This window comes from Salvelinus namaycush, chromosome 19 (genome assembly GCF_016432855.1).
Source record: "Salvelinus namaycush isolate Seneca chromosome 19, SaNama_1.0, whole genome shotgun sequence".
In the NCBI taxonomy this organism is placed as follows: Eukaryota; Metazoa; Chordata; class Actinopteri; order Salmoniformes; family Salmonidae; genus Salvelinus; species Salvelinus namaycush.
The window spans coordinates 9357832-9365311 of NC_052325.1; the positions used below are offsets into that span (position 1 = coordinate 9357832).

Here is a 7480-nt window from a genome sequence, read left to right on the forward strand (position 1 = left end):
AGTGCCACAATTCACATAAAGTACAGTTTGACCAAGTATGGAAAACATAGCTTACCGAGGTTTTATTGTATTGACCATGTCATTGCATTTTTTTGGCGCAGGAAATAAAATGAGACGACTTCCCTAAGCAACTGAAAAACCCGCGCCCTTCTTGAGACAGATGATACCTAGGAGGTTCCGCGTTGAAACCCCTTGCGAATATAATAGATGATATAAAAGGTTTTGAACATAAGCAATAGAAAGTCAAAAAAGTACTGTATATATCCGTTTTCTTGAATACAGTAAGACGGCTGCTCAATGATCCTCTCTGCAGCAAGGATGAGTTTTGGAGGGAAGAAATGACCGGACTGGATCCACACGCGAGATGGAATCAATGGCGCTTTCGCAAAACCAGGCACTGGATTTATTTATGTCAGCGCAGTAGTCACAACAACACTGCTAAAGACATTTTAAAAATGAGAATATTTGGGGTTAGACGAACTAAATTCAAGCCTACTTGAATTCAAGCCTACTTTTTTTAAAGATTAGTCTCTTTATAGAAACAAACATAGTGAAACACAGTTTCACGTCAAACGTTATATTTTAGTGACGCTGGCTTAGAACATCTGATGTTCTTTATTATAGGTCCCTGTATGCGACGGTACTATAAGTTCTACTCTAGCCAATGAAGTCTAGCGCATATGTAGTGACCAAAAACTGCAAATTGATGCAGCAGTGGGATAACCCTGCGGTATGTCAGACCTGTCAGAAGCGTTCCCATATTCGTACTAGGGTTTGTGCCTGAGGCATTTTACGATTGTGGTAATAGTCTTGTATGATGGCATAGTACGGCCTCTGCCAAAAAGGTCTGGATCCTCATGACACAGCTGGTACCGTTTACACTAGGGTTTCTGGTTTGAGATAGAATCTTTACTCCATTAAACAGGGGGGTAAACTGAACTCACAATTGGTAAAAATGTAAAGTTTCCATTTGTCCAGGATGAATGAGTCACCTCATTCCACCTCTCTCGTTGTGGAAGAGTATAAAGCAATGCAGCAGTCTCTCCAAAGAATTAGACTGCCATCTTGTGGTTGGTTGTACTGTTTACCAAAGCCCTCAACTAGGCAAACGCAATTTTGTGGAATTTGTGACAAGCAACTTTTATAGCCTGAACATATAAAAGTTTGTTTAGTGACCATCCTAAATGTATCTACAACCAGCCACCACCATTACTACTGCAGACTAATATTATATCATGTTTTTCTAAACCATACTTTATAACTTTAACCACAAAAATACTTTTAAAGAGAAAGCACGCACCATCAACTGTACTTCATGTACAATAACCATCTAGTTTATGTTCACGTCGCCAATATTCAACGCCGTCTATTACAGTGGGTGACGCTGTTCAACAGCAAAGCACAGAGTATTTGCTAGGTGATACCATGAGGCATATATACTAGTTATCAGTGTAGTAACTCAGGTGATTTATCATTAATATACGACTCTGGCACAGTATATATATATTTTATACACACACACAGCTTTCACCCCTCACTCGTCAAACTAAAAGCATATCCATTTTTTATCTGAAGTCTGACCCTTACTTTCCTGGTCCTATTTTAGACCCCACCCAACCCTAGCTGGTCCTGAATGTATTTTTAGCCTTTGCTCCAAACATCCTTTTTGCCAAATGTGTAAACCACCCCCAACACCCTTAACTCAGTCTCTCCAGCAACATTCTGAATTTGCTCTCCAGCAACATTCTGAATTTGCTCTCCAGCAACATTCTGAATTTGCTCTCCAGCAACATTCAGAATTTGCTCTCCAGCAACATTCAGAATTTGCTCTCCAGCAACATTCTGAATTTGCTCTCCAGCAACATTCTGAATTTGCTCTCCAGCAACATTCTGAATTTGCTCTCCAGCAACATTCTGAATTTGCTCTCCAGCAACATTCTGAATTTGCTCTCCAGCAACATTCTGAATTTGCTCTCCAGCAACATTCTGAATTTGCTCTCCAGCAACATTCTGAATTTGCTCTCCAGCAACATTCTGAATTTGCTCTCCAGCAACATTCTGAATTTGCGGTCCTGTTATGCCCTTCAGCCCACTGGAAACAACAAGTAGGCTACATTAAGAAAATACAAAACGTGGGCATAATACAACAAATCTAGTCTGCTAATAACATTGAGGAAAAACTACAATATTTGACACTCATTAAAACCAAAAATAAATTCACACACAAAATGCATTGGGTGTTTTTTTTATTGATAACATATTAGGACCAATGCAGATTCAAACTCTTCCTTAACATCAAAATATCAATCTTGAGGAGAAAAGGACCACCACTGTCATCACCTTCAGCGTTAGTACAAAGAAACATCAAAGTAAGGTACAGAGATCACTGTCCGTAGTGTGGTCGTAATTTGGTCCTGTCATCATTTATGTCGGTTCAGTCATGTTGGAGGTCATGTCACTTAGGTCATCTCTGTAGGAACAAAAACATCAGCACTTTAAATATGCATTAAACTGTGTTGGTCTCTCCTAATGTGTTGCCCAGAGTCAGGTTAAGAGAAAAAAAAAGTATATTGTTTAGTCCTGCTATGTACTTACCTTATGTCTGCTGGTAACTCAACATACGTCTCTGGTAATTCAAGTATGTATAAAGGAAAAAAACAGCTTGTGGACACTCGCTGTCATTGATCGCTACAGAATTTAGTCTTAACCCTTGGAGACACTTACCTTGTTCTGTGTCCCCCTAATAGGTGCGTTGACGTTTGTGAGACTCCTCTTTGGGCGGGTCAGCCCGCATCACCTTCATTTTAACGCCATTCACCATTTGACCATGTAGGGTCGCCATGGCATCATCTGCACTCTTTCTCTCTGCGTACTTCATGTAGCCCACATTCCGTCCAGGCACAAGGAAAACCTCAACCAGAGAGCCAAAACGGCTGTAGAAACAGAGAGAGGGGAATAACTGATCGGCAGGAATTTTGACCTCCCCCCAATCAGCAATACTCACACAAGATCGCAACTATCCCTCTAGCCCAAAGTTAAAAAGGGAACAGTAGCACAGTACGGAAAACTTTATAAACAATTAAAAGTATTTTATAAACTGTTGTTAGTTTAAAGACTTTATCAGTAATAAGTGTTAATAAACAGTGTATTGATGACAATAATGGTATCTCATACCAGAACACATCTTCAAGCACATCCATGGGCAGAGGCAAAGGTTTGAAGACCACAAATAGGCGTTCTTTCACCCGGCTGTCTGAGGGGGCCAACTTCTGGAGAGGTGGGAGGGCAACATCTGTCTGTACCCGGGGGCTCTGAGGAACAGCGGGTGATGGATAGCCCTGACAAAGACATATCATAAAGTTTGTTAGGAAGTTCAATCATCATGTAGTAGTTTTTTTTAATATCTTGGTTAGCTCTCGAAAGTACTAGAAAAGGCCTCTTTCCCTCAAGGTTAGCCAAGTCAGTAACTTACAGTGCTCGTCTTCCTAAGTGGTGGTGGGCCAGTAGGAGCATTGCACACGATAGACATCATCTGGGCTGCTACCAGCTGCATGGCCATCCTTCCCACTGGGCTGAAGACAACAAGAGGGTAAATAAGGACCTAACAACAACGACCTACCACACCCGCAATAACATCTGCTAAACATTTGTATGTGACAAATAAAATTAGATTTGATGTACAATACCATGAAGTTAAATTTCATCCTACCTTCTTCTGTCCTGCCCATCATCAATGTGAGTGACTACTAGCCGGTTCCCAGGAGGGTACTCAAAGCCATCCAGTTTGTTTTTCGCATAGACAGCTGATCCAAGGTTGTTGTAGCGAATCATAGCTTGCCCTGAAAGGGTAAAAAAAAACTACTAGCCACCAATTCCTATGCAATACATCAGGTGTTGCATCTGAGGGAGTAACTGTGTGTTTTGTGGCTACCTGTGCTGAAACCATATGAATCCTGCTGCATCTCGCAATAATCCATCCCCGGGATCAGGTCAAAGAGGCTATAGACTTGATCTTGTGTGATGCTCGCCCTTGATGACACCATTAAGCACCTGGTGATGATGTCTGTGCCCCGCATGTCTCCCCTGGTATGAAAACCAGAGTCCACTTCAATGGGAGGAAATAGAATGGCTTAGCATTTGCGGAAAAACAATCATGGGTATGTAGAAATTGTAGGCCTAATCACACCAATGGCAGGTACATACCAAATGGATAGGAAGTCATTCCTGGGTCACCCTGGACATGCTCTGCTCTGGCAGGGCTAAAGTAGTCGTTGTCTGGGGCTGGCGTTTTGTTCCTCGGCTCTGCAAGAATGGCCCTATATGCTGTTGTAAACAAAAACGACACAAACATGGATTACTAGATTGATAGTTTGGGGTTTCACAGACATGTGATATGAACAAAAAGAGACAACTTACTCTTCTCACAGTTCTCTATGGCGGTGGCTGCCTGTGAGGGTTTGTGATATCTCACATACCCCAGGCCCTTACTTTCTCCTGTGGTTTTATTCTTTACGATGATGCAATACTCAATGTCACCATATTCCTGTGAGAACAAATGAGTGATAAGCACAGGCAATTCCAATACGGTTTACCAGCCAAATACAACATGATCGAGGGTGATGAACTACCTTGAATGTTTCTTTCAAGTCGTCCTCTGTAAAGGTTTTGGGAATCATCACAAATATTCTGGTGAGCTCCTCATCCTCCACGTCGCGGTGGCTTCCGGAGGACCTCGCCTGGGCAATAAACACCTGGCAGAAGAGATAACTTAGCATGATAAATCAATATATAAAAATACACACACCCCAAACCTGACAGAAGAGAAAGAACCTACGCCGACCGGTGAAGTAAAGTTACGAGCCGCACCCCAACGATCAGGAAAATGACTGAGATTACTCTGGCCCAGTGAGATTATGATTCATGCCTTTTGGCCAATCCGTTTGCAGTATAAAGCTGGGTGAAGGAGTTGGGTTCTGTCAAGTCAGTCAAAGTATCTAGAAGTGGACTTGTGTGTCTGTCTTCATCCCAGAGGGAGAAGGCACTACGCATTATGAGCACTCTCATGGTGTGATCTCCAGAGCAGAGTGCCATTGAAAGGAGAATCCCTGGTGTATATCATGCACACCACTTGGTGCAACGCAGATAAGGTGGCGAGCGCCAGACTGAGGAGACCCGGTTGGGTCCTTCTGGTTGCACGTGGTATTTCATCTTTGGAAAAAAAATATATATATATTGGGAGTTGTGCCTGTTGTCAGAGGGCTGGATATAAGACTCATCATGGATATAACCCGTTTTAACATATTTTAGTAAATACTTTTAAAGCCTACTTTTCTTAACTGCATTGTTGGTTAAGGGCTTGTAAGTAAACATTTCACTGAAATGTCTACACCTGTTGTATTCGGCACATTTGACAGCATCCACCATTTTAAAGTAGTCAACTGGGTGGGAATTCCTATGAGCTGGGTGCAATTCGCCAATGAAGAAGAAAATTGAGTACTTTAAAACAAATATAGCCCCAATGGCGCTGCCCATACTGTCAGACACAAAAATGAGTCCTCCATCCCCATGGCCTGTTCACACGCTTATCTGCCCTCATTGGCTAGAATGGTCCCAACTGACCCCCCCCCCCCCATCTTAAAAGACATGCATTTCCAATAGTGGTCAATCGACTATCTTGTCAATATAAAAGACAATCTGTAATCTGTCTAGGGATAAGATGCTGGTGCAATTTCTTACCCCACCCCATGTCCCTTTTTTGGATGAACAAAATGTGCAAGGCACTTTCCGAACTTCGAAAGGCAGCCATAGGTAGGCCTAACTCCTTCACCCAGCCTGATACTACACAAATCTGCCGGAAAACCAAATGAAGAAGCACTAGCTACAATAGTGTTAATAAAAATGAGCAAAGTCACTGAGGGCACTACGCATTAATAAAACCACAGCCAGAGTACATACCTTGATTGGTTTGGTTCCTTCGACCAAGCATTTTCCATGCATTTCTTCCATAGCCGTACATGCCTCGGACGATTTAGTAAATTTCACAAAGGACACTCCTTTTGACTCCTTTGTCTGCTTGTCTTTGACTACCCAAACGTCCTGAATTTCTCCAAAAAGAGAAAACTGTTCCCGGATCATGTCCTCGGTGATGGACTTACTTGTAACTAGAAACAAGCGACTATTTGGTGGATCATCGAGATCCGTCGACGGCCTAAATGCATCCTCCATTTTACCACCCTGAAAACTATCTTGCTAAGCTAACGTTAGCTAACAAGACACACACTTGCGAAGTGGCGTCGACGATGATCCGTAAATAGTTATCGATAGTTACGGTTTCACTTGCTCTGTCTACCACCGTTTAAAAACAACAACAACTAATTGTATATTTTCTATATCGGATATATAGTAGCTAGTGATGTTACGTTTGATACTGAAACTCAGAGGAATGCGTCGAAATCGCAGCAACGTACAAACGCCTGTATCTCCTTTTCAGGAAGAAGCACGTGATCAATGACGTCCAAAGATTCGTTTCGTCGAACAACCACCTGATTGGTTAGACAGAGATAAATAGTAATGGCGTCTTTTTGTAGGCACTAACTCCGCTATGGATCGTTGGACAATGCCCATGGCATTTTGGTAGGGTTTTTGGATAAACACAGACTTAGATCGTATACGTTCTGCTCTATGAGATAATCTTCATCAGCTAACGTCACATTTTGTGAAAGTTGAAGAATTTATGTTATTAAAAAAATCACATGAACCACAAAGGCTTCATAATTCATAAAGGTCATGTTAACTGACTGCTATTATCTTACAGAACAAAACGTAAGATCTCCTAAACCTTTATTCCAAAAGCCTACTTAGACATACTTTTTTTTCACATGGGGTGGCTGAACGAACCAGAGGTAACTCATTTGCGAGCTTTAGGACTACAAGCAAGCGTTTCCTTCTTCTTTTGAGTTTAACAGAGGTTGGCATCCGATATGATGCAATACAGCCCCCTAACTGGACTATACTATAAATGCATTATACTTTCAAATCAAATGACATTTTATTGGTCACATACACATGTTTAGCAGATGTTATTGCGGGTGTTGCGAAATGCTTGTGGTGTAGCGAAATGCACACCCTATAACTCTTCTGGAGTCAAATCTCGTACGCCCAAATACTTCTCTGCAACTGCCACAACAACAACATCTATTTCTGTGATTTACGTTACATTTCTGCGGTACAGTTGATAACCATTTCCATAAATGCTAAGAAGCGAACCTTACTGAAGCATATATCACTCGTTGGCCTATCCCTCTGTGCTGGCACATCGTCCTGGTCGTCCTGGTCACCATCGTCCTGGTCACCTCAGAAAACTTCTCAGAGCGCCAATATTTTGAGAGCATGAGCAGTGGCCACACACAGAAACACCCCCAAACTCAACTCTGTTCTAGATGATTTCCTTGGCCTTTCTGTGACACTGGGTAATGTAGAT

General features: G+C 42.0%; 1 protein-coding gene across 1 annotated transcript; it reads right to left on the reverse strand.

Annotated features, from left to right (window-relative positions):
- Positions 1–2229: 2229 nt before the first annotated feature.
- Positions 2230–6495, reverse strand: rbm45 (RNA binding motif protein 45). Its single transcript, XM_039014020.1, has 10 exons — positions 5956–6495; positions 4629–4751; positions 4417–4543; positions 4204–4323; positions 3932–4105; positions 3710–3839; positions 3473–3572; positions 3175–3338; positions 2725–2933; positions 2230–2470 (listed from the first exon to the last, which is right to left on the reverse strand). Exons 1-9 carry the CDS (start codon positions 6223–6225, stop codon positions 2741–2743), a joined length of 1401 nt encoding a protein of 466 aa, XP_038869948.1. The 5' UTR covers positions 6226–6495; the 3' UTR covers positions 2230–2470; positions 2725–2740.
- Positions 6496–7480: the final 985 nt, after the last annotated feature.

Bases quoted from the DNA above. Each gene is read 5' to 3' on its own strand.
- rbm45 (XM_039014020.1), bottom strand. From the start codon at position 6,225: ATGGAGGATGCATTTAGGCCGTCGACGGATCTCGATGATCCACCAAAT. The intron at 4,324-4,416 runs GTAAGTTGTCTC...TGTTTACAACAG, and splicing joins CATAGAGAACTGTGAGAAGA to CATATAGGGCCATTCTTGCA. The intron at 4,106-4,203 runs GTATGTACCTGC...CTCCCATTGAAG, and splicing joins AATGACTTCCTATCCATTTG to TGGACTCTGGTTTTCATACC.